The sequence below is a fragment of the Calonectris borealis genome, chromosome 6, assembly GCF_964195595.1.
Source record: "Calonectris borealis chromosome 6, bCalBor7.hap1.2, whole genome shotgun sequence".
NCBI classification, from domain to species: Eukaryota; Metazoa; Chordata; class Aves; order Procellariiformes; family Procellariidae; genus Calonectris; species Calonectris borealis.
The window spans coordinates 20865500-20891030 of record NC_134317.1 but is presented as its reverse complement, the minus strand read 5'-3'; the positions used below and the strand labels follow the sequence as shown (position 1 = coordinate 20891030).

The following is a 25531-nucleotide window of genomic DNA, read 5'->3' as shown; positions in this document are numbered from 1 at the left end:
TGTCACAGTCTACCACAACATTTTTTGTTGGTATGGACGAGACAGATGAACCACAAGATAGGACAAAAACTGTCTAAACAGCTCAAATGGTGGTGGTTAATGGCTCAAAGTCAGACTGGTTGTCAGGTGGAGTACCTGAGGAGTTTGTAGTATGGCCAACCCTGTTAAATATTTTTATAAACAACCTAGATGATGGAATCGAATGCAGCCTCAACAAACTTGAAGTTGACACCAAACAGGGTAGAGAGATACCAGAGGTAGGTATACATTCAGGGAGACAGCGACAGGCTGGAACTGCATGAGGGTTAAAAAAGATGCTTGTGAAATTCTTTGGCTAGAATGGAGTAATCCCAAGCACCAGTACAGGTTGGGGTCTGGCTATATGATCCACCTTGAATCCAGTGTACTCAATACTTTTTAGGCCACACCTGTACTGCTATGTCCGGATTTGGTTCCTGCAGTTCAGGACAGAGATTAAAAACAGACAGGAGTCCGGTGGAGGGCCACCATGATGTTTAAAGGTTGGAGAACGTAAATGTTCTAGTGAAAAGAACGCTCAGATGGGATCTAATCGCCGCCTTCTGATACGTAGAAGGTCGTACAGGAAAAGTAAAGGTAAACTCTTCACAAGGGTGCATGGTGACAGAATGAGGACCAATGGGCACTAGTTGCTTCAGAGGAAATTCCATTCAGATACAAGAAGAAAACTAATCACTATGAGAACAATTGAACATTGGAATAGGTCACTCAAGAGAAGTGATAGAAGCTCCCTCACCAGAAATAGTCAAGGTGTGTCTTGACAGGCTCTTGTAATAACCTTATCTAACACCTTGTGTTCGACAGAAGGTTGGACCAGATGATCTCCAAAGGTCCCTTCCAACTTAGACTTTTCTGTTTCACATGGGTGAATCAGACTCTTAATTTTCAAAACTGTATGCACATAATTAGGAGAACAGGAAAAATATAACAGAGCTCCATCACTAACGGAAACCAACAAATACTTGTTTTTGCTGTGAGATCAAGCACTGCTTGAGTAATGCTAGCAAGGGGAAGATTTGGAAGCCTGTTTCTCAGAGCTTCCACTGAAGTTTCCAAAATAAACAAAAAGGTATCTCCAGCTATCGAGACTTCTGGTTTCACTTAACTGTAAAATAAAAGACAATTCCCTTAAAAACATAAAGGGCTAGGCAAGGGACAATGTAAAATATTTTTATTTAAATAAAAATGTCATTTACAGGATTTGCCGCTTTATAAATGAAATTGGGTGCTATTTAAATACATAGTAAGACTCAGTCTTTATTCCAAGAATTGACATCCTAAATACAGATTTTAAATGAAACATATAAGCATCGTAGAATAAAGTCAGTTTTAATGGTTGCACAGCATTTTGTCATCCGTTTTGTGTGCATTAATGTTTTCTCAACCCAAAGTGACCAATTTATACTCATTTAATCCAAGTCCGTTCTCAGCAAATACAACGGTCACACTAGACCCTGATTATTTCATTGTAAACAATATAAGAATTTGGTTTCTCATATTCTCCACCGTTGAAAACGTGCATCCTGCTGGTAGGATTTAAAGTCTCTTTCGGGTTGCTCACCAGGCTGATTGGTGTGTTTGCTGGGCTGTTTAGAATGTCCAGGAGTTTCACTGTTATTGCAGTGTCCCATTAAGCTAATTTACAAAACTTAGGATATACTTTTTTTTTCTTAAGGGTTACTTTTTATCTGCTTTTGCCTTACAAGAAGCATTTCCTTGCAAATCATATTGCTTTTAAGAATGCCTAAGTTCTGAAGCCTGCCCTTCAGTTTATTTGGCAGACTGGATACATACTTTATTTCTTCTATGGACCAGTTTGACTTTCTGCATGTGCCTTATTACAGACAAATTGCTTTTGTAACATCCACAAGGAAGACAAAGTGAAATGTCAGTTTTGCCTGGATAAACTGTTTGCCTGGTTTTAATAGAAAGATGCCAAAGTAGTAACATTAGACAACAGTGAAATGCGCCAACTTTAAGGGAACAGTGTTCTCACTGTTGTCTTTCTTCAAATTCACAGTGTATTGTAGTCCAATTTCTCACAGTATGAAAAAGGGTTTTAATGTTTACCTCCTACAGCTTCTCCACTTCTTTTCTCCTAAAAAAGAAACTGCTTTCTCTTTATATGAGCAGTTACATTCTGGTATGAGGGTTGGAATTTTTTCTGCCTCAATTTCAGAGTGGTTATAGAATTAGTTTTTGGAGATATGTTCCTATTTTTAGGAGAGAAATTAGTACAATGGATGTAAGGGTAGCTTTTACAAGTTACTATATAGCATGATTTGCTCATTCTGTGAGACTCAGAAGATGACCAGTAAGCTTTTAAATCATTAATGTTTGTCCAGCAAATTTCTATGTTAAATTAGATTGGAAATGAGCATGTTAGTCTCTAATATTGAAATCCCTCACTTGTTTGTCAGTTCTAATTTTGGGCAAGATGGCTCTTGCCAGAAGTATGTTTAGAACTAGCAAGTTTAAATACACTTGCAAGTAGAGAGGACTCTCAAGGGTTTTTGCAAAGTGCTGTTGTACAATGCAGTATGTGTATCTTCAAGTTTTCATAGGAGTGGATGCAATTTTCTAGTAATAACACTTCTTTAAAAGAAAATTTCTTTTAAAAGAAAAGCATTTGATTATGTCCAAAGTGCCATTGCTGATTTTCTTCCTAATGCTTTATTTATAAAAATTAGACTGCGATATCTTCATTTTATCCCATGAATGTTTTGTCTCTTTACATTGTTTTCAGTTATTGTAGAGGAGCATAGGTAAACTATGCTTGGGTAGGAACAATTAAGTGGAGCTTTTTAGTCAAAACATTTACCATTTTAAATGATGGCTAGAACGTCTCAACTGTAGAAATGTAGCTTGCTTTTATTTACACAACCCTAACTCCTAAAGACATTGAAATCTCCAGTCTACCCCTTAGAAAAGACAGGGAGGGAGAAGATGGGAGAATGGGAAGCAACTAAACTTGATGGTCAGCCCTTTAAAGGAGAAGTTGGGCAAAGATGCAGCAAGCACGATGAACATCAGGGAGGTCTTGAATAGAGCCAGTGGTACCAGGGAGAAGACAATGCGCAGGACTACTTGTTTCCTCTTGCTGAAGTTTGCATGAAGATCATTTGATATGACTCTGATATCATTCAGAATTGGTGGTGAACATTGCGTGCATCTACTTTTCAGTATACCAAATGCATAACCTTGTCCCCTTATTGTATTTACTTCTGTACAGGCAAGTATGTAGATAAATCATAGGAGAGAATAGTAATATTGGGTGTTTGGGCAGAATAACACCAGCTGAGTTTTTCCAAATATATTCTGTATGTCCTTTCTTTCCAATAGGTCAGAGGTATATTACTTCCTCTGTAGTACTTTGGTTAAGTTTAAGTATTTTGGGAAGCTGAAGGCATGTAATAGAAATTGAGTGCATTAATCATTGTAAGAGCAAATACAATTTTTTTTTTCCTGTTACTCCTTGGACATACATTTGTCTGCATACTTGTACAAAGGGGAGAAAGAAATACTAGCCATATGGCTAGCAATGTGCTTTGATATCCCAGTCACCTGTATATCTTCTGTTAAACCTAGTTATCTATGGAGCAAAAGAGGTAGGTACTGGTGGTATGAAAATGTGTATATAGTGACCCTTGGTGTGAGGTATGCTTTCCAGCACACTGAAATGCTCCACTACCACTATGTTCTTTCCCAAGTACTTTTTTTTTTTTTGCCTTTCATTCCAGCTGCAAAATTACTGTGGCTTAATTACCTTTCCTTTGCTTTTTGAAATGATAAGAAGGGCCAGGCACCGTGTCTGCCACTGCTTACAGAGGCTGAACTTGGGAAGCATTGGCCTCTACTACCTCTGCTTGGGGTGGTGTGGGATTTGGTGCCAAATTTGTACCCATTTGAGGCTAAAAAGCTTCATATCCACCCTTGCTTCGTCCAGGATGAGGAGGGTGTACAGTGTTAAAAGTGGAACCCCTGCATATGTTGTGGAAGTTATGACTGGAAGTTATCACTGGTATTTCTGCACAAGCATGGTTAATTACTTTAGTGATTTTAACATTTTTAATTTAAGTGTAATTGATAAAGCACTGGTTATCATTGGCAGTTGGTATGACACATAAACACCCAGATGTATATTCCAAAACTTTGTCAGATACATCTTAATAACATTTTTTTTCCCATCTGTTTAAAGTACTATTTTCACATTACAGCCTTTGTTAGGATTTGAAAGCTCTTAATATTCATATGTTGAATAATTCCTGAGAAAATCTGTTCAACACTTGAACCTTAACTGGAACATTTAGTACTTTCTCAAAATCTCTCTTTGCAAATCGTTTGTTTCTTTGGATGCAAAGGGCAGTAGAAAGGCTTATAAAAATCTACTAGTAGCATTTGTGCTCTTATGCTGAGAACATTATTTCCCCCCTACACACATACTCTTTCTGTGCAGGAGGGAGCTCTGGTGACATCTGTTTAGCTGAGCGAGTATGCGCAGAACTCTCTGCCAGCCAAGTCAGCTGAGGGAGCCGGTGCGAAGCAGATGAGGGTGCAGACCTTTGAACAGAGAAACCGTGTCTTTGTGCAGAACAGAGAGGCTGCAGCTACCAAAGAGGAGAAAAACAGAACTGCCCAACAGCAAGGAGGAAAATTATTTAACAATTAAAAAAGCCTCATTTGGGGAAATGATACTATATTTGGCATCCCCTCCTGCATAAATTCAGATGCTGAATACTATTCATTCATTTTCTGGTAGAACTATTTGGGAACTGTGAATAAGAAACTATACAAGTGTAATGTAATTTTTGTTCTGGGATGTTTTAATCTAGAAACTGACTTGTTTAAAAACTATTCAAGCTTGCAAGTATTTTTAATTAGGAGTGCTATGTCCATATCCTCTGCTGTTCTTAAAAGAACATTTCACCTTGTGCTTTGTTTTTTCTCCTTAAAACCCTGAGTCCTGCTTTGCTGTAAAAGGTTTGAGTTGCTTGCCTTGGTCTTAAAGTGATAGGTAGAAGAATTGTGTGAACATTTTGGACAGTGTTGCTCCTTACAGTGCAGTTAAGTATCTAAGGGATCTGTCATACCTGACATCGAGGTGGGACAAAACAGATGACTGAATATGGCCAGGATAACCCCGAGGATGGTTTTCACTGTCCCAGTTCATTCATTCAGGTATTCTATTGTGATCTGACAGGAGCTGCCAAACACTGCTTCACAGACATCTTGTGCCAGTATCTTCTCTCTTGTGAGAAATTTTCTTTATAGTTTTGATTGTGTACAACCAAATATTCTAGCTTTTGGCCTTTAATATCCCCCTTACTGTAGGATGTGTATTTGTTTGGTAGTAGCTTTCTAAATGATAAGCATCTTATTCCACTGATATTGACACGGTCAACAATTCTGTTGTCAGTGATGTTTTCGAAAGGATCATTGGTGTGGGTGTATTTATGGCATCTCTGTTTCTCGATATTCTGCTTTGTGAAGTGGGCTGGTTAATTCAAGCACAGAGAAGTTCTCTGAAGATGACCCCACATCCAGTTGCTGTGTGGATCCTTCTAGCAAGAAATGAATGTCACTGCTGGATTTTATTATATTGTCAAGTAGACAAGTGATAGGGATCAGAATTACTACAGAAATAGGCAGCTGGGTCTAACGCCAAAATATACTCCTTTATTGCTGGGATCCTGAACATTATGATTGTAATAGATGTGGAAATACAAGTTTTTATCAGCATAAGGCAAACTGCAGTTAAGAGTGGCAGGCAAATTTAGAGCCACTGTCTTTTTGAGACACAGAATTTATTTTAAAAACAATTTAAAATGCAATTGGACTGCTATATTGTAAAACTATGAAGTCTTCAGTAGGTAGCCTTTGTCCATTTTATAACTCCTTTGATTATTTGTGAATTAAGAAAATTTGTGTCTTTTGCTACAATAATGAGGACATTATTACAATTTAACATCAGTTGGTATTATAATTATTGCTATTACGACTTACAGTTTAACTTCAGTATTATTATTATAAGACAGTTGTACTTTCCAAGATAAGTTTTGAAAGCTGGCATTCAAAAAATTTCTGTAAAAGTTCAAGTATTTCAAGTAGAGAAACAAAATCCTAATAATTATGTTAAAAGCCCAATTAGGACTGCTGTTGAAAGAATGGAGAAGGAAACGTTGTGTCGTGTCATTGCAGTGGGGTGTAGTTGAAGCTTCTTTCCATAATGATTTTTAGCTACTTTTAGAAAAGAATTATTTGGGGTTTGTAGAATAGCCTTCAGGCATAAAAGAATTCAAATTCTCTTTTATACTATATGTAACAACTGAATTTTTTTTTTTTTTTTTACTGCTTGTATCTTATACCTCTGTGAATATATTCAATTACTCTAGAAAATTTTTTTTTTGAAAACTACTCCTCAGAGGAATTAAGATGAGAAACATAATATGTTTGGTAATAGGTGTATACTCTCTCTTTCCCAAATGTATATTATAAATAGTTTTGGAGAATAATTACTAGAGCTATTTTGCTGTTTTTCTTTGATTGCTAATAATCTTCCTCCTGTCTCCCTTCTTAGGTCCCTCTGGGATTAGTACGGAAAGGTTCTCTGCCACTCAGTGACACCGCTTCCGTGAACTCCTCTCTACGAAGGATGAAGCGCAAAGCACCCTCACCACCCTCTAGAGCACCAGAAGATCAAAGTGAAAGCAGTAATGAGACTGGTAATCTTTGTATGCTGTTTAATTGGGAGGTATCAGAAAGTATGGCAAGTTGGCTAAACATTAAAGAAATACCACCTTATGAGATAAGAACTTCAAGTAAAAATATGAGTGCCAAACAGCTTCAGATTGTAAGGAGCAGTAATACTACTTTATGAGATTGGCTCATGTAGTGTGAGAAAGTAGGCAGGTTTTAGGGCACGCAGATCAGAAAAAAGCAGAAAATACCAAATTAATTATAGTTAGGTTAACTATAGCGATTGTGTTTGTGTTAATCAGATGGACAGCTTGGGGTAGGGAGAAAAGATTAGCTTCTCTGGATCAGAGAAGGCTTAATAGGAAATGGACTGAGAAGAAGAATTTTAGAGAAAGTTTTGTATTGTTCTTTTATAATTCTTCTGTTTGAACAAAAATTCAATTCTTTTTGGTTCAAAAATACCTCAGAGTTGAGATTGAAATATCTGGGAAATGTGACAATGAGCACAATGGTTAATTAAGAGAAGGTGCATTTCTTGAAGAACTCGCCAGTCTGTAAGATTACAGTTTAACATTTTATCTAGAACTTTTGTTGGTGCGGAAATTGAGAGGCAATAAAAAAGCTTGTAACTTGACATTTTGCAGTAACAGAGTCAACAGAATCGGCCCCTACTAAAGTGGAAGAAAGAGCCACTGAAATGCAGTCTGAAACAGGTTGGTTCTTTTTCCAAATGCATTGATAAAATCTACTTCATAGTAAGCTATGATAATTCATAGTAATAAATTACTGTACTGTAGATGTGTCATAAGCATAGAACTAATTTTAATGCTTCAGATCAATTAATCAAGTACAAATATGGCTTTCTAAAATAAAGATGTTTAACCTTTACTGTCTACAGAAACACATACAATATATTTTGTATTGGTCTCTGTGCTTTACATTTAATAAACTAAACATTATCTCTGTTTTCCCTCCTCCTCCACAAGTTGTAGATAAAAACAAGCCAGAACTTCTGTGATTTTTGTATACCTCATAACAAGCCTTTCAAAAGCTAAAGCCCAGTCTTGTTTTCAGAACCCCTTCTTGTGCTGCCCTTGACCTGCATAACCTCGGGGTAGGAGCAAATCTGTGCCTGCCTTTTGGTTTGCCTCTGAACAGCCTTTGAAAACATAAGTTGTAAATATAAACTGTGTGCATAAATAGTTGTTTATACATTAAATTAAATCATTTTTTGGGTGCTATGGAAAAAATACAATATATGAAAGTATAGCTGTTTAAAATACAATTCTTTAGCTGCCGAACATAATACTTTTTTAATTTATGCAGTTTGTACTGTTAAGTACTGTTGTTTGTAAGCATCAGACTGTAGGGTTCAGATATAAGATACGGCATCCGGGAGTCTTCTAAAATTTTGAAAGCTTTTAGAATAATCAGTGCCAGTGCAGTCTGGAAAAATCACTCTTCAATGTATTTCACTAAGAATGAAATATATAAACAGTAAGCATGTGGAGTGCCACTGGCATTATATGAGGCTAAGCGCTCAGTTTCTGTGCTAGTTGACAGGAACTCTTAAGTAATTTTCCAGCTATTTTATTTGGAATGCCAAATGTGGTAAAACACAAATGTACAGCAAGAGTTGAAAAAGTCACCTGCCATCCTAGGTCTCTGGCAAAGGGGAAAAAAAAAGATCAGTAATCAGTAAATTTGGGCTTGGTTTGTGTTTAGGGCAATTTATGTCAATTGTCAGAAAAGACCTTTAATAGTAACTTCATAAATGGGAAGTATGAACTATAATGTGCAGTCTGAGGTTGAAGATGTAATGAAGCTGTAACCTTTCCTTTTCCTAGATGTTGTAGCAGATGAAGGAGGGCAGTCACTTCTAGGTGAATGGCTCTTAATGATGTTTATTAGTACTTAATTTTCTGTGTTGGAAATTGTGTTTATCTACATGTGATGGGTCTAGGATGATGAGCAAAGTTATCATACAATGATTTAAAATCAAGTTTCTTTGGTTTTCTTGAGCTTGTTTCTATCCTAAGATTGTAGATCCATGCTAGAATTTCTGCATTTCCCATCACTGTGATGTCCGAGCGCTGCATAGATAAACAGCCCTGAGCTTCATAGAAATGGCTTGTTTGCTTTTCCATAGATTTAGGAACCTCTGCTTGAGGCATTTGAGTTTTGTAACTAAATATTTTAATTTAAGCGGTAATGGAAAGAAATAGAAAAATGTAATTATCTTTACTGGGCTTAGAACAGCCTGTGTTGAGCCCTAGGATTTATCTCTGCAGTTAGTGACAGCCTTCATTCTCTAGTTCTGCTGCTGATTCTTCATGCAATGTCCTTTGCTGAAGACTTAATGCAATGCATTTTTTTAAATGTAGAGACAAGTCACATAGCACAGCTTTGTGCCCTTTTTTTTCTTTTTCTCATGGGATATTGCTGCTCTCTGGTGGCACCTCTGAAACTGTCCTGAGGCGTATTTATAAAGGGTCCTTTTAGCAAAGCACATCATGCTGTGAGAATCAATATTCACCTGCAGCAAAATAATTGCAGTACATTTGTCCTATTCCTAGTCTGAAAATTATGCAGATTTGGGTATTGTTTTAAGTAGATAAAATAGTTCAATATCTCTTTAATTGCTAAGTTGGACATAATTTTAACTTCACATAAACTCAGTAGTTCCTTCCATTTGGATTAATGCTGTTTTGATTTGTCAGGCTTCTGGAAGCATTGTGAGTTTTTGTTCAGCTGTGACTGGCATTCCCAAAGGAGTTCTGTTATGCATTGCTACTTTAGCAAAGACAGTGTTACCTTCTGCCCTATAATGAACCATCGCAAATGTTCAATACATGTTATTTGGTGTGCAAGTAGTGCATAGCTAATAGACATGTGTACATCAAGTGGAACTATGCTATATAATTTGGAATAGGCAACATTTCTGTTGTGAAATGACAGTTTTCCCATGGTGTAAAAACAGAGTGTACCTTGACAAAAGTAGTTTGAAGGCATATATCTACTAAAACAAACATTTAGAGGGAATTAGTTTAAACATTTGGGATTATAAGCAACATTTTTTTTTCCTCAGTTATGATTTTTGTCCCTCTTCCTAAAGCTTAATTAATGCTCAGTCTTTTTTTCTAGGGAAAAGGGTGAAATGGTGTTTCTTAAAAAAAAAAAAAAATTACAAATAATTTCTCATCAAACAAATCCCTTGATATAATCTTCTTGGTTACAATATCTCTTAAGAACCTTTTTAAGGACTATAGAGTCAAGAGCAAAAACACTGGCAGATTTGCATGATCTAGTCAGGCTTTCCGGCTTTGGTGCTTACAAGCATAATGGCTCACAGAGCAGTGTCAGCCTGTTCTCTGTTGTGCAAAGAGTATTCTTACGGACTCAAAGGAGGCTTGCAGTTGGTATGTCAGTCATCTTATCAGGTATGTCTTCACAACGTCATCCTGTAGGTTTTAACAGTGTTCTCTTAGGGCTAATTAAAACTCAATGACTAATGTTCATAGAGAAGAAATTAGACAAAAATGCAATTTATATTATTTAGATACTTACATACAGAGTATATAAGCAATAAGGCAACAGTATTTAGCCAGTATTGCCATAAGTACTTCCTAGCAATATGTTGCATATAAAAACTCTAAACTGAGGTTTTGGCAACAAGTCATAAAATCTGAACTGTTCCTCTGGGGAGTTAACTACACGATGGAAGTGAAGGATGGCTGTTAAATGCTGTTTATGTATCAAATGCATTCAGGCTTTATTCTGCTGCAGCAGTGGTGGTCCAGGTCTGGAATGAGATCCAGTAACAGAAGAAAAACCACAAGTTGAAATTAACTCCAAGCAAGGCTGATGCTATGCTGACAAATGAAGTAGAGCACTTTAGAAAATGTATGAGGGTTGTTTTTGTTTGGCATTACACATTTGTAGGTCAGGTTAGTCCGCTCCAAAGCTTGGGAGTGTTCCTAGCACAGCAAAGGACAGACTTTCACGTAGCAGGAATGTCAGCAATGTCTCCTACCAACCCAGGCTAAGTTTCCATCCCATCAGTATAGATACAACTCAGCTTTTGTTATACTTCTCTCCAGAGGAAAAGTGACAGAGATGACAGCAGTGGCTGGGCATGAAGCCATAGCAACTCCAGAATGCTTCCATTTGTCTTGTCAGAAGTCCTGGCTGTGCTTTGTTGTATAATTCAGGTTTGCACAGAGCATTTAGACTGAAGGTCTTAGTCTTTGTTCCTGTGGCTGTTGATGGCTCAGGCCCATGGCATAATATTACCCATCAGTGAAGGAGAGTGTTCTTGAGAGCTGGTTATGGGTCTCAGCAAGTTTGATGTTTGCCCACATTCTGTTATGCTTTCTTTGTGCCTTGTGACATATGTATTTATCTTTGCACGCACAAAATCATACTGCTATCACTAAAATCCTCTCGCAAGCATTAGGCTGCTGGCATGACTTTTCCCTAGATGGAGATAAAAGGGCTTGGTGGGGGGGGGAAAGGACGAGAAGGCCCTTAACTAATAGTAAATTCTTAAGGAGTCCCTTTAATATCTTAAGTGTGGCATATTGGTATGTACCTGTGCTTAAATCACATGGAAGGAGCTCACCTGCACCACTTTGCAGTCTTGCCCCCTCTTTCCCTGAGGATCTAAATCACCTCTGCATTCAGTGCTATGACACATGTTGATCACATTGCTTAATATGTAACTACAAAACATTATTACAAGAGTGCAATACAAAAAACCTAGAATTAAATAGTAAAATGTTTGGCTTTTTTAGTTGCTCTGTAACTGTGAATGAGTAAGTTTGGTATTACTGAACTCTTAATTAATGACCCTATTGGAAAAATTGAAGTTTCTGTTCTGTACTGAAATTTTCTCCAATATATACAGTCCTCTATTATGTTTCTATAACAGCGTACTTCTAGAGAAGTACTGGAAGCATTGTAGGATATCAGTCTGTACAAAAAAAGTAAATCTACGATTTTTCATACTCTGGAATCTGTTACTCTCCAGCATTGCTTGCTTTGAGCCAGTATTTTGTTTTCATTGTTAGCCTTGGTTTACACTTGGAATTTTACTGATACAACTTAGAAAAGTCTGCAACCTAATTGCTGGAGTGCAAGGCCTGCATTGGTGCATGCAGAGCTGACAGAAATACCCTGGTCAGGTCAGGCAGAGCACACTGCTTGTGTGGCTCAGTTGTTGCCAGTAGCCTTCCATGGCACCATATTGCACTATATAGATGGAATTACTATTTTCTTGGTGTTACGGAATGCAAGTTGCAAAGCCAAGAGGTGAATTGTATGGTCTACTTACTAATATTTGAAAAACGTGAATCATTGTCTTCTTATAGGAAGATTCCTGGCAGTGAAGTAAAGCTAGAGATGATTAGTCCCTCTGCAAATCAAAATAGGTGGATTTATTAGTTTAACTTCAGGTATACTGACTTATGTGTGTTCTAATCCAGTAACTAAACCTTTTAGTTTAACTATGCTCTAGCTGAAAACTTATTTTTATGGATTAACACTTTTCTATGTACTTTATTTTTGTGCACTTCTACTGTAACACAGGGCCCTGCACAAGATGCTTTTAATTATGTTTTAATACACTTAAGATAATTATGGGGCATTTTTGATAGTGGTGAGCAAACTTGTTCAAACCATGGGCAAAAGTGAGATTTGGTTTGCTTTTTAGTTCTCTAACATACCTACTCCGATATAAAGGAACCGTGTATTTTAAACCTCACTGGAGAGCTACTATAGAAGTATTAAGAAATCTGGGTAAAATAAACTGTCTACCTCCGTGAAATTTGGGATTATGATATTGTTAAATATATTTTGATCTATCCTAATCCAGTACTTGGGTTAAACAAGGAAAATGGTATACAGAAGTTACAGATGCAGAAACAGATGGACAGTAGTATGGTGATGAGCATATTCTCATGTGTAAAAAGAGAGAATTGGAAAGAACCAGAAAATACTGTGAAGTTAAAACTCTGAATGAGTGGTCTTTTTTTTTTTTTTTTTTTTGACCTGAATTATGAAGAGAAGTCTGTTTTCCTTCTTCAAACTACTTAGGCTGACTTCACCAGTCCCTTTGTATCTACACCCTGCATTGAGAGTTGTGGGTTGTATCATGTTTTTTTTTTTATTCTTTTCTTTCTGTGAGTGTAGGTTTAAGGAGCTCAGAATATAGCCTGGAAGAAATTGATGAAAGGGAAGAGATGAGTGTGCAACAGAGAGGGGACAGTGAAAGTACAAATACCTCTCTCGGGATGGGAGAGGTTACTGCAGCCTTCAGCTCTGCTGAGGTGCCACTGGAAACTGAAAAAAATGATCCTGCTTCATCAGCTCCAGTTCCTGGCAGTGTTTCTGCAGACAACTCACAAAGCTTCAAGGAAGAAAAACAAGAAAATATGAGCACAGATGGCAAGTAAGTACGTTTTGTGACAAAGACAGGAGCATTGGGGAGAGAATGGGGGAGGCAAATAAAATGTAGAGTGCTGTTTCATTGTGGAGCACAGAATAGAGAATTGTGAGAGAGGAATGAGCTTAATATGCTTAGCTTTCATTGTAGCACTCTTCTGTGCACAGTAATTCATGAAGCTTTTCAATAAAAATGACAAAGAAATGTTCTGCAGGCTATTCTGTTTAAGCCTCCCTTTCCTTACTACTCAAACAGCTGGACCCCAGAAAAGCTGAACCTGGCTCTAAAATATGCAGCGTATTTACTAAAGCAGTGTGCTGTGAAAAAAATTGGATTGATTAGTTAAATGAGAATTTACAAATTAATTCTTACATTTGGGGAAAAACAGGTAGATTGGCCATTTCTGTTCTTCTGGGCACAGTTATCTACTGCTTGCATATTTGGTTTGGGTTTAATTTTTCTTTTGTCTTTTCCTTATATATTAGCCAGTTGTCTTGACCTGTCTCGATCCATCTGCTCTCAGGAAAACAAGTTAATTCTGCCTTTTTAAAGAATAAAACATTAGTTTCCTTAACCGCTCTCTTTCCCTTCTGGTGATGCTGCCCTTCAGCATGTTTGTTAAACTACCTGACTCAGCAGGTTTCCCACATGAGTTAGTGCCTGCTTGAAATAAATGTTGATTGTCCAGAGAAGTCCCACTGTGTTAATGTAATTCACTGTTTCTCTGTTCCCTGGGGCAACTAAACTGGCTACTGTTCCCAATTTAAATTGAAAGAATCATTTCAATTATTGTACTGAAGCCAAAATGTGTGAATACTCTAGTAGCCAAGAACTTTCAAGGTAGTATGGAGAGCTTTGACTTGTATTTCAAGGGTCTTTTTTGTCAGTCCAAGGCCAAACGGGGCTTTGCAAAAATCTTCCGTGCTCTGTCCTGACAAATATTGTGCCGGTTGCTTGGGTGTGTCTGCTCTGTGGGGACCTACGAGGAGGAGGATCAGCCAAATGTCATTTTTAAGCTGTCTTGAACTTGCAAATTATCAGACCTGTGTTATTGGGCCAGTTTGCCCAATTGTCCAGGGGATGTTTCTTTTTTCCCCCTCTAACTTGTAAAAGCCTTTCATGGCCTATAATCCTGGTGAGCATCATCTAGCATGCATTGCGCTCTAACTTTAGAGTTTGGCAATCCTTTCTTTCCTGAAATATCACAGGGATTCCAGATGAGCATTAGGGTTTCTCAGACATCATATTTCTGGAAACCTTTTGATAATTCAGATCTTTTGTGTAAGATCTAGTTACTTTGAAGAAGTGCTTTTTAATCAAACCAGAGATATGTGTGATATTCCAGTCAAAATATTCCACTGATTTCTCTAATAATATTCTGAGATGTTCTGTGGCTTTTGCGTTTGTTTTTTTTTTTTTTTTTTTTTTTAAACAGTTCGGCCTGTTCTGAATACTTGTAGTTCAGTCCCTCAGCTGTGTTCAACGGAATGGAGATAAGTAAGAGTACGGAGTGCAGGACTGGGCTTTCACTTTCTTCCAACAATAACGTTGAGAGCGTATGCTCCTGTTTAGTGGTTTATTGGACACTTACAGCATATTTTGGACTGTACAAGCAACATAAGGATGGATGGTTATTGAGGAATTTATCATTTTAAATTATTCAAAGCAGATGTTTCAGCTCAAGGCACTGATTCCTGACAACTAATACATTTGATGTGGCAAAAGAATTGGAATCTTCATAATGCCAGTATTTGTAACTATGGAAAGTAAAAGTATCTTAAACAGAGATGTAATTTTGAAGTTCTAATAATTTTTTTAAAGAGAAATTTTAAGTATTGTGGCCTTTTTCATTTACCTTTTAAAGCCGAGGACTTAATATTTCCTCTCCAAAAGATGAGGGGTTTATTCAGCATTTGTGCAGTTCTCTTTTCCCCCATGATCTGAGGACAGAAATTGTATGCATTTGCAAAATGTTTAGTATGCAACATTCCTTTGTTGTTCTTACGATATTTCTTGAATATCGTAATGCATGTTCCTTTGTTGTTCTTACGATATTTCTTGAAAGGGACAGAAAATTTTTCATTACTATTTTGACAAGTCTGTACTGCACAGTTCATATGTTCATATGCAGTCAGCGTCTTATGCAGCTTCCTGTATATCGTGTTGGGGACAAAATCAAGGACACGTTTTAAATGTTGGGAGTGTCAGAACACTTCACACTAAGAACACTGTTATATGAATGATAAACTGTCACCGTCGTGGCTTCACTGAAACTGAGTTGTTACTGGAAAGGGGCTTGTTCAAACTGCACGAGTAAACAAACGGAGAGGGAGAAGGGAAAGGAAAACTGATCATCTGCTTACACAGAAGAGAATGAAGCTGCATGTCATTCTGGTAAAATATCATAGCAGTATTTCCTCGTTTTAAAAAAAAAAAATAATCTATTCTGTTGAGTCCTCCAGTGTTTGGCAGAGTGATTCTATTTTGTCCATCTGTGTTTGGAGAATATTGCCAGTTCTCTCGCATCGTTTCTTGTGTTTACTGAAATGAATGATACCAGCATATTTAATCTACTGTTGTGCTTTGCAGAGGACTGCAGACTAAGATAAGCAGTGAGCAAGCAGCATTTGAAAAAGACAGGAAGATTAGAGTTTTGGATCAAAATAAAAATGACGGTGAGTAGTTCCCACTCATTTTTAATACTTCAAGGTTGAAGAGAACTTTTCTATTGCTTTGAAAAAAATGACAATATAGTCAACTCTTGAATTGCTATCATCAGATTATTTTCTTTATACTTTCTCTAGCTCTGGTATCCTCTTTGAGATGAGGTGACAAGAATTGACTACAGTTTTGGTTTTTCTGGATTTTTTTTTTTTTATTATTACTTCCTATAGCAGTAGCCAAAGCTGCATCGCGCTGTTGTAGGGCAGCATGGCTGGAGCAGTGCTGAGGAGAGGGAAGGCTGGACACAGGTTATCCTGCCATGTGGTGTGGCATGGGCACCGCACCGCAGCAGGGAAGGAGAGGCCATTGGTTGTTCTTTGCTTACGAAACTACCATGAGTTTTCTGCATGAAAACACAAATATTTTTAAACACAAATAGAACAAAGTGACACACTAATTCGAAAAGAAATGACGACATCCTGTGCATCTAATGGATCGTAAATTTTTCTGTGGATTTAGTGACCTGACTGATTTACTTTCCCATTTTGTGACACTGATTTTCAGATTTATATATTAGGCCTTCCATAGTCTTTTATATTGAGCGCACCTCTGTGTATAAATCATAACAACATACTGCATGAGTCCTGTTTATATGTGACATAAGTTTTAACTGCCATTTTATAACATACTTGAAATGAGGAGAGACTTTTTTTTCCCCAAAAAAATACCACCCCAAATGATTATTCCTAAAGAATTTAATTTTTCCCAATATTGTATTTAAAACAATTTGATCCAAATATTCCTGTGTTTTGGAGAGGACTACATGTGTTTAGTCTGGGGGCAGAAAATTGAATTATCAGACCTGCTAAACAGTTGGAAAAATAGACTTGGAAAACTGCTTTTGTCCATGTGTTTTCCAATTTTTCCCTTGTACAAATACATAAGGTGTAGTTGACAAATAACACTTGTAATGGTAAAACTAAAGAAGAGAAGCCACAAAGGTGTGGAACTAAATAAAAATTGCATATAACTTAATATTGAATAGTCCTGGAGCTCTTGAGTCACTGATGCCTATATAATCAACTGAAATTCATTAGCACTTTTTAAATGATTCTAGAATAGATTTTTCTATTAAGTGGATGCATAGCACCAGTAGCCTGTTAATTAAGGAAGAATACCTGAGTTAGAATACTATTATTTGGCAGTATTAGTCAGAGATAAGTATATCTTTAAATAGCTTTTAAAAGTAAGTGTTAAGGAAAAATTTAATATCGGTGAGGAGTCAGTCCTTGTAGTGAAACACATTGGATGCGGGGCTTCGTGATGTAAGGGGGAAGGTCGAATCTTTTTGGCATTTGTATTAATTTTGGAATCTCTCTCTTTAACTTAAAGGTCACAGTGATACAAAAATCCTTCCAACAACAGAAGAAGGGAAAGAACTTCAGACAGCCGAAATTACAACAGTAGATTTTGGAGAAAATAACAAGCTTGAAGTTGACAGCCTATCAAACTCCCAGGCCTGTAAAAATGACATCTCTGTAAGTCATAGGAATTATCCTCAACTGATTCCAGAAAAGCAAGATCAGAAAAGAAATCAAACCAGCTTGGACACAGTAAAAACTCAGGATGTTGCAATCCAGACAGGTCCATCGGATAGCAATTTGGGAAGGACTACACAGAAAGAAATTACTGTTCCTCAAGGTTGTGAATCATCCACATTCAGAGGACTGGTCCCTCAACACAATACAGATACAAACAACCCTCTTCTTCAAGTAATGCATGGAATACAAGAGGATAAAGATACTTCCACAGAAGAAAATCTTGAGAGACAAGAAGTTACCCATGAAAAAGTAATTCCCATAAGAGACCAGAGTCATATTTGTATAAATGGCAGCAATTTTGCTTCACCAGAAACAACTGCAAAAACTTCAGATGGCTCTCCTGTAAAAGGTTACCCTCTTTATAGACAGGACACCAAACCTAAACCCAAGCCCGCTAATGAAATTACAAGAGATTACATACCAAAAATTGGAATGACTACTTATAAAATAGTGCCTCCAAAATCCTTAGAAATAGTGAAGAGCTGGGAATCAGAAATTCCATCAAATTGTAAGGATCAAGAGGTATCTGCTTTGGAAAACTCTCTGAAGCATGAAGACCCCAAAGAATTCATAGTGCAAGCTGAAATTCCTCATCTTCCAAAAAGTGTGGGTCATTTACAGGTCAGTTCACAAAATGAACCTGCAGCAGCAGCAAATGATCTGCTGCACAGACTGAACAGCATTTCTGAACATGTTGTGATGTCTGGAGCTGAGATTACTACTGAGAGCAATCGGGTGGAAGCAGAGTCTTCAAAACAGTGTGTCCCACTGATGCTAAGCTTGGATAATACAAATGCTTCTTCTGAGACTCAGGAAAAGTCAAATACATTAAGTCCTACAACAAAGCCTAGTTCTTTTTATCTGCAGATGCAACGAAGAGCTTCAGGTCATTATGTGACATCTGCAATTGCCAGAAGTACCATTTGTGCTCCTAATTCCATTCAAAATGAAGCTAAAAATACAGAGATGGGAAAAAAAATCTCATCACCTGATCCAACTTCTTTGTCTTTACATAAAACAAGTACTTCCTCTCCTCCAGCAGATGAAGAAAAAGTTATTGATGGAAAAAAAATTGAATCCTCCACTTCTGTTAAAAGCAATAAACCTTCAAGTTTTTCCTCCTGTCCACCAGCACCGTTGAACCTAAAAACTCTAAGAACTTTTGCAGTTCCAAAGCCGTACTCCAGTTCGAGACCATCCCCTTTTGCTCTCGCTGTCTCATCCGCAGTCAAAAGGTCACAATCGTTCAATAAGACGCGTACAATCACTAGCCAGGCACCGAGAGAGGAGTTTCCTATTGAACTCTCCTCTGCTGCTTCAGCAGCTGAATTCTCCTCAGCTACCTCCGTGCCTCAAGTGAAAACCATAACAGGAGAGTCACCAAATAGTCTAATGCATAAGGTAAACTTCATTTCTAATATTGGTCGACTGTTGATCCGCTGTCATCTAGTGTGACTGGTCTAGAGGCTAGTCTCTGAACTGCTCCCTGGTCAGAAAGTGCTGTATTCATACAGTGTAAACACCTTGTGGTGTCTAGCAGTAGGACAGTATCATAATGAAATACAGGAAAACAGGGAATGTTAAAGTGAAAACAACCTCATTCAGATTATTGGAAATAATTATTTCTTGCCATAATTAGCATCTCCTACTTCAAACAACAGTAAATTAAATAGAATAATTTGTACTATGTATACCTATTTTTATGTTGGGAGTGCTTATTGTTCTTTATGGTTCTGTGTGTTGATTTCTTAAATTTAATTCTGAGTCGTGTGATCAGTTTGCCTTCAAGTGATCATGGCACAAACACACTTGAATGGGGGTATAAAATTTTGCTGGCATAATTATCTGAGGGAGAAACTATGTGCTATAGTGAAAATGTGGCTGATCTCTGAAATCTTGAAAGAAGCAAACCCTAGAACGGTGCCAGTTTGATATGCAACCTTGTGCCAGGTTGACTTAGCTTTCCACTTATGACTAATTCAGATTAAAAGGTTTTGGCTTGGTTTTCCTCCCACTTCCTCCCTTTGTAGAAAGGCAGCAATGTGAATAGTGAGCAGAAGAGTCAGGCGCAGTCAGGTGCTTCCGCTGACCACCCACCCCCTGTCGCTAAGAGAGAAACCGCGATGACGTTCCAGCGCTCTGACCCAGAACAGATCCACCAGAGCTTGCTGGCTGCAATCCGCTCCGGAGAAGCTGCTGCCAAATTGAAAAGGGTGAGTTTTCATCATTGCATCTATAAGAGTGAACTCATGGTACTGCCTTCAAAATCACGATATTAATGCCCGACACTAAAAGCAGTTAGCTTTGGCACAAAGTGCTGCCAGGAGGGCTCTTAACGATGGGAAGGGAGGTGGGGAAGACAGTTCAGTTTTGCAGAATAAACTGCACACATAAAGCTTCATATGTCCGTATTTTCAAACCGTACAAATCCAATTGGAAAGCTTCCTGAAATGAATTATCAATTAAGTATCTCTTTCATAAAATCAGGAACATATTCACTTACTTGTTTGTGTTTATATGGCTTGAAGTGGTACGGTTTTAGACACATGCTAAGCAGTTTCACCCTAGACCTGAAGTAGCTGCAATCTTTTGCAGGCAGATAACACAGAAGTTCTGAAGATTGTATTTTTCTATTTATTAGACTCTATTAGGTCTGTAATTCTTCTTAAATGTACTTCAAGCCTCCTGCTGCTGTTTGGTATCATTAGTAAGATATTTCTTAATGTTTTGTCAACCGTCCTGATAGGACCATCTTCCCCCACCCCCTCAGGTTAAAACTATGGCTTAATTTTTCTTTTCTCTCCTAAAATTCACCTACACTTCTCTCATTGGATAAAACATTGCACACTTTAAAAATCTGTATTGTTTTAAATTTGTAACCAGACAGTTTAATGATAGTCTTACACAAAGCTTTCTTGACTCAGCATTAGTATTTTGCATTCTGTATAGAGGAATAATTTCTTATTGCAGAAGGTTAAAGAAGTTGAGTAGTTTTTGTTTCTCTTCCCTTTCCCAATTGAAACTTGAAAGAAACAAATGATGTGTGGTGGGTGGATGTGAGGGGTTTTTTTTGGTTTTATGGAAGTCTGATTCCCTAGGGTCAAAATCTCTCAGTGGATGGTCAGATATTACACAATCCATTTCGTAAGGTTTTGTTTCAGTGTAGCACTGCAACAGTCTTGTAGACCTCCCATCATTTCTACACTGGATAGGAAGATTCAGTTTCCCGGAAAGGTTACAAGCATGGTCAAGTAGTTTTTGACCTCTAGTCAGTAAAAGTGGTACATAATACACCGTAGTATTACTTTTAACTACATGTCACTAACCACAGCCACTTTAAAAACAGGATTGTTCTGTATTGTTCAGAGTCACTTAGAGGTCAAATCTATCTGTTCTTCCAGAAATAGTGTTTGGATTTTGTTTGCTTATATTTTTATTAAGGTTTTTTTTTCCTCCAATGCATAATTACATTCTGAATAATACTGAACTTTATTTATTTTGCATAGTGTGTGAACTTTGTTTTATGATTCTATGCAAAATATGCATAGGCATGGCTGTGGGCACAGTAGCTTATAACTGTTTTAAAAAATAAAGTTCGTAATGTGCTTTTCAAAATTCAAGAAGTCTATTTCTACTAGAAAGAAAACAAAGAAAAACTTCATTATGTGGTTATTCATTTTTTCTAATGGAAACGTTCTTAAGGTAGGTTTGACCCATATAGTCTTTATCAGTCTAGGCACAAGAAGGCATGGGGAAGAAGAGAGAGATGATGATTGAAGTCCTTTTTCCCCTCCCTTTCTCTTCTGTGGGCGGGAGATGTTCGTTCTCAGCATAGTAACTGTTGAGGCTGGGGTTGAGGAGAGGGCTATACTTTCGAAGGAGAAATTATAGTAACGAAGATGCTGTAAGCATAAAGAAAAGCATTCTGCAACGCAGAAACCTGAAACAGGCTTCAAAAGAAACCTGAAACACACACACAAAAAAATGCAATGAAGAACCCACTGAAATTTTGCCAAACATAAAATTGTACATGCTGCTGTTTTCCTCTCACTCATAGCACATATGCTGTGGTACAGGTATGTCTGACAGCAGCAAGAGAGGTTTTTTGGCCTATGGCAAATTTAATAAAAACATGGTCTCATTTTATGTTTAACATGGAGAACGGGCAGTAGTAGGACAAACAGAGAAGTGAAGCATTTTGTATCAATAACTTATTAGCACCCAAAAGTGATTTCCAGTATTGAAAGGACTTTTAAAATGCATTCACCTCATAGCTTCCACTATTGTGCTGCACTCAGTAAAAGGAGTAATAACCTAATCCATTTGAGTTGTGAAAGAGGTCTGCCAGGTGCTTGCTTCTCTTCTTACCTCTTACCATACTCTCCCTTCTTTCAGCTCTGTGAGGGAATCATTAAAAAAATAAAATGCTGGCACCATTAGCCAAATTCTTTATTTTTTTCTCCTGTTTTACTTAGTATGTTGTGAGTATGCAGTGCTGAGATCTGGGGCCTTTTGTGTTGCTGGTCTTCTCTGTTCAATAGAGCCCTCAGTAATTACTAACCTAAAATGGGTCAAGTGATGTTTCTTTTTAACCATTTTTCTCTTCAGAATGTTTTCATTGTGTTTAGTAAACTGTGTGCTGTGGTCTGTGGTTCGCATGGCTGTGAAGCATCCACAGCTCCCATTAACTCCAATTGGAGTTGTTGGTTCATGCAGCTCCCCTGAAAATCAGTCTTTGCTATCTTTCCTGGAAGTTATAGTTTGCTCCTGATAAAAGAAACATAACCATGGTACAAAGAAGTGTTGTAAGATTTTGTTAGAAATCCACTCTATGCAATATTTAATAAAAAGTGTTTGGTTTACTAATGTTTTTTCAAGTATTTCTTTGCAGCCAGGTCTGGAGAAGGACTAAAAATTATGCGTGTTTTGAATAGTTATACACGGAATTTTTAGATAGGATAAAATATGTTTTTAAGTAATTTCTTATATTTCCACTTCTGTAGCATATGCGCTTTGTTCAGAAATCATATAGGAGGTCTTTCATTGCGATGAGAAAACCGCTAACTGAAGTAACAGTATTTCTGTTTCCTTGAAGTAATACTGTGTAACATACTAGAGGGAGAAGAATCTGAAAAGTTAAGTTAATATTTCTTTTTTCTTTTTTTCCCTCTTCCCCCCCCCCCCCCCCCCCCCCCCGCCTCCAGGTTGGTCCTCCATCAAACACCATATCTGTCAATGGAAGAGCCAGGCTTACTCATTTGTATTCCACAGAAGCAAAAGCTAATCACTAATATTATACCAAATATTTTGCACTTTACTACTGCTTCATAGGCCAACTTAATACTAACTACAAATTTTTGAAAGTGTAAATGCAAGTATATGTTAATATATTTTTGTCAATTGTTATAGGAATTTCAAGCTGGGTCCTCTGATGCCTTGGAAAGATTATTAGAATATGTAAATTATGGTAATATTTTGCCTTTTTCTCTTTATAAAGCCGACTATGCTGCTAAAAAGGTTTAAGAGAAGGTGCAGATGAGCTTGCTTATGTTAGAATGAGATTCAAAACTTCTTGATTTTGACCTTCAAGACTGAACAATATGTAGCACTATGCTGAAATTATATTTAAAGCAATCTACGAATTTTAGACCATTAATTTTCAATTGTGTATTACTTTAACAGATTGTATGAATTTAAATCTACCACATGCTGCCTCCATATTACTTTGTTAAATTAAATTTGTAATTAGTAGAAAATCTTAATTATATGCAATACTTTGTTTCTCTTTAAAAAAATGGATGGTTTTGTTCCTTCAGCTGAGAGTAGTTGGGATAAGTATTTTGATTTTTTTTAATCTCCTTTAATTTTTTCCTGGTAGCACACAAGAAAAAAATCAGGACATAAATTATTGGAAATTTTTGTACTACTTAAAAACTTTTCTTAACAGTAGCACTACATGACGTTTCTCATCTACTCTTTGACTACCTGTATATAGTATTTACCTAGCACTCAGATAAGCAATATTTTTTGTGAACTAGATACATTTTAAAGTAGTCATCAGCATATAGTCACTTACTGATAAAATGCAAATTCCAGTTTTGATACTTAATGAAATAGCAGAAATTTTTTTTCACTGGAAGGATGACTAAAGAATGAACTGCTTTGGACTTATTCATGTAAAATATTTTAATCTTAAAACAGCACAATAACACACTTACAAAGCATTCTTGTGTCTGAGAGTGTCTCTTTATAGATTAAGCATTAAGTACCAAAATGGGAATATATATTAAAAGAAAATGCTTCATGTTATATTTTATCTATTTTCCATTTCTTGTCAAGGCTATACATTTTGGGGAGAGGGGTGGAAATATGATCACACTCGTAATGAAATACCTAGATTATGGATGCATGCAGCAAGTGCTGGGGTATTTGCCATATTAAAATATTTTCTTGCTGGACTTGATTTAAATAAAAGTAATTGTATTTAGTTTCTATTCTTTAACAATGTATTTATTTTGTACTTTAGAGACATCAGTTTCAGAAACTGATCTATATGTGCATTTCAAAGGGTTATTAATGGTTTGCTGCCAGGTTTTTGTGCAATGATCTCGAAGAGGTCTCATTACTTTTCTAGTAGAGAGTCAATTATTGATTACAAATACCAGTGTTAACTTAATGCTGAAACCCTTCAAGGAACGTTTTAGTAAATAAAAATTCATAAAAAGAGCTGATGAACATTTGTTCACTGCTGTTCTCTCATGTTTTCTCTCCTGTATCTTAGTCCCCTGTCAATGTGTATTACCCCTTCCTTCTCCACCTTGGTCTTGCCTCCAATCAAGGGCTAATTCCAAGGGAGGGGGGAACCCACATGGTTGTTCAAAACATCTGTTTCAGAGTGTGACTGCAAAAGAACGCTTCATCCTTCACTTGAAAATGGTGAGGTAGAAGAGGTAGGGTTTTTTCCTAGTTTCTAACTGGGGCTTACGTTACAGATTTCACTGTGTCTTGAGGAACAGCCTTGAAAATTGTAACTCTTGCAGGATTCTAGTGTCTGTGTTCATTGTGATATTTGAAGTCCATCTTTTAAGCATTCCTATACAACCTGCTGATCTGTAACTGCCACGGCGAGGTTGCACTGTGAAAGGAATCTCCTTGTTTGTACTTGGGTGGGAGAGGGTTACGTGTTTTTTCTCAAACCTCTGTATTCTCTGCTAAGGTGACTAAAGTTATTTCATAGGACTAATTTAATCTCCATCTGTGGTAATACAAGTCTACAGGACATTTCACTATTTCAACCAAATTGGTGGAGTCCAATTATATTCTGGTTTGGGGGAAAGATCAAATAACTTTGCTTTGTTGTTGTTTTCTTTGGTTTTGACTATAGAACTATACGACTGTATGTTCCTTAGTCCCATATGTTAAAAGTACATTGTCCTTTTATGTGAACTCCTGAAGGCAAATATCATCTTATGTAACAGAGATTAAAACTAAAAAGACCTTGCTTGAATTTTAGGATTTCTTGTCTTTGAACTGAACTTGCTTGATAATTTACTGAAATGTCTATACACAATAGTACTGTGAAACTCCTCAATGAGATTTTCTGTTACTAGCTGGCAATATCGTTTAGCAAAACTTTCTCTTTCCCCCTTCTTCCAACATATATATGTAAGACACTTTTAAATCTTGTTATTGTATACCTAAAGACTCATTTTTTTCTTATACTCTTGTATTAAATTCTACCAGAAAAACTCTTGTTAATTAACTTGATGTGTTTATTCATTGTTCAAACAAGAAAATGTTTCTGCTCTTACACAAATGAGTAAGTGTTCCTAGCAACTGCAAGCCCAAGTTAGACAGCAGTAAATTTTGGTTGTGGATGCCTTCCATGAGGGAAAACAGACTTTTTTTTGGCCCAAGAATACTTACAGTTTGGGCAACCTGTACTACTGATGTCTTCCAACAGAAGGCAACTAGTTATGCCATACCACTTACAATCCCCTTGCTGCTTTTGAATGGCCGTCAAAATGTTTAGGGAAGGAAAGTCAGGATATCGCAGTAAATGAATGTCAGTGTAATTGTGCAGACAAAA

At 37.0% G+C, this 25531-nt stretch overlaps 1 protein-coding gene across 1 annotated transcript in view; it reads left to right on the top strand.

The window, feature by feature from the left end:
- Positions 1 to 23936, top strand: part of COBLL1 (cordon-bleu WH2 repeat protein like 1) — an 87567-nt gene extending 63631 nt beyond the window's left edge. Inside the window, exons 8-14 of the mRNA XM_075153098.1 lie at positions 6617 to 6761; positions 7380 to 7448; positions 12925 to 13183; positions 15767 to 15852; positions 17234 to 18843; positions 19473 to 19655; positions 22647 to 23936. Coding sequence (XP_075009199.1) covers positions 6617 to 6761; positions 7380 to 7448; positions 12925 to 13183; positions 15767 to 15852; positions 17234 to 18843; positions 19473 to 19655; positions 22647 to 22733 — 2439 coding nt within the window. The 3' untranslated portion in view covers positions 22734 to 23936. The remainder of the gene's footprint in view (positions 1 to 6616; positions 6762 to 7379; positions 7449 to 12924; positions 13184 to 15766; positions 15853 to 17233; positions 18844 to 19472; positions 19656 to 22646) is intronic.
- The last annotated feature ends 1595 nt before the right edge of the window (positions 23937 to 25531 follow it).